Genomic DNA, 1,430 nt, shown 5'->3' with positions numbered 1-1,430 from the left:
TCTCTCTTTCTCCCTTCCCTTTCTCTCTTTCTCCCTCCCTCCTCTCTCTCGCCTGCTCTCACGTCTCTCTCTCGCCTGCTCTCACGTCTCTCTCTCGCCTGCTCTCACGTCTCTCTCTCGCCTGCTCTCATGTCTCTCTCGCTCCCCCTCCTCTCTCTCGCCTGCTCTCACGTCTCTCTCTCTCGCTCCCCCTCCTCTCTCTCGCCTGTTTCAACATCTCTCTTTCTTTTCCCGCCTCTCTCGCCTGTTTCCACGTCTTTCTCTCCCTCCCCCTCCTCTCCTTTGCCTGCTCTTACATCTCTCTCTCTCTATCTCTGTCTCTCTCTCTCTATATATATATCTTTCTTTCTATCTCACCATCTCTATCTCTCTATCACTATTTTTTTCTCTCTCTCACACACCTGCTCTCAGGACTCTCTCTCTCTCTCTCTCATCTGTTCCCACAACTCTCTCTCTCTCTCCCCCTCCTCTCTTTTGCCGACTCTCACATCTCTCTCTCACACACCTGCTCTCACGTTTCTCTCTCTCTCATCTGTTCCCACATCTCTCTCTCTCCCTCCCCCTCTTCTCTTTCGGCGACTCTCACATCTCTCTCTCTCTCTTCTGCGTGCTCGCCTTGCAGAAGCTGATATTGTCGGAGACGTCTATCTACGACGTACTGCCAGCGTTCTTCTACCACAGCAACATGCTCGTGCGCATGGCCGCGCTAGAGGTGTACGTGCGCCGCGGCTATATCGCGTACGACCTCAACTGCATCCACCACCACCAGGTGCGCGACGACCTGTGCGCCGTCGAGTTCCAGTTCCTGCTGCCAAACTCGCATCCAAACAGGTAGGTGGCGCTGGCGGTGCTTCCTCACGTCCGGGAGGCTGGGGACGAGCGTCTTGCGTTGGTGAATGATTGAACTTGCTCTGTAATGTTGGAAGAAGCGATATAGGGTTAGTAAAGTAAACGTAGCAAAGTATGTACGTCTTATCTTACTTTAGTTAAACATTGAACTTGCTCTGTAATGTTGAAAAAAGTGGCGTAGGGTTAGTAGAGTAAAAGTAGCAAAGCATGTGAGTATTACGTAAAGTAAATGAAATGAATCTGTTATGGTGTTAAATAAGGTTCGTTGTGTGTTCATCATCTGACGTGAATCGATACGGAGATCGACGTTATTTTGAACGATTATGGGTCGTCGAGCATTTAGCGTTTCTAAGAAGATCGCTGACGCGGGATATGTCAGTCGACGATAGTTTGTTGAGGAGTATTGCAAGACTGTCACGCTCACGCGCTGTGTTGTCACACGCTGCATTGTCACATGCTGCGTTGTCACGCGCTGCGTTGTCACGCTCTGCATTGTCACGTGCTGCGTTGTCACGTGCTGCATTGTCACGTGCTGCGATGTCACCGCTGCATTGTCACGCGATGCATTGTCACGCGCTGCA

The 1,430-nt window shown here is 51.0% G+C and overlaps 1 protein-coding gene across 1 annotated transcript in view; it reads left to right on the top strand.

The window, feature by feature from the left end:
* LOC106816516 (acetyl-CoA carboxylase-like) overlaps positions 1 to 1,430 on the top strand; it is a gene marked incomplete at its 5' end in the record, with an annotated part of 52,127 nt that overhangs the window by 20,078 nt on the left and 30,619 nt on the right. The window contains 1 exon segment of the mRNA XM_014821143.1: positions 623 to 831. Within this exon segment, the coding sequence (XP_014676629.1) occupies positions 623 to 831 (209 nt within the window).

Source organism: Priapulus caudatus, unplaced genomic scaffold (genome assembly GCF_000485595.1).
Source record: "Priapulus caudatus unplaced genomic scaffold, Priapulus_caudatus-5.0.1 Scaffold1401, whole genome shotgun sequence".
Lineage (NCBI taxonomy): Eukaryota > Metazoa > Priapulida > Priapulimorpha > Priapulimorphida > Priapulidae > Priapulus > Priapulus caudatus.
Note: the sequence above shows the minus strand (reverse complement) of the source record. Positions and strands in the feature narration are given on the sequence as shown.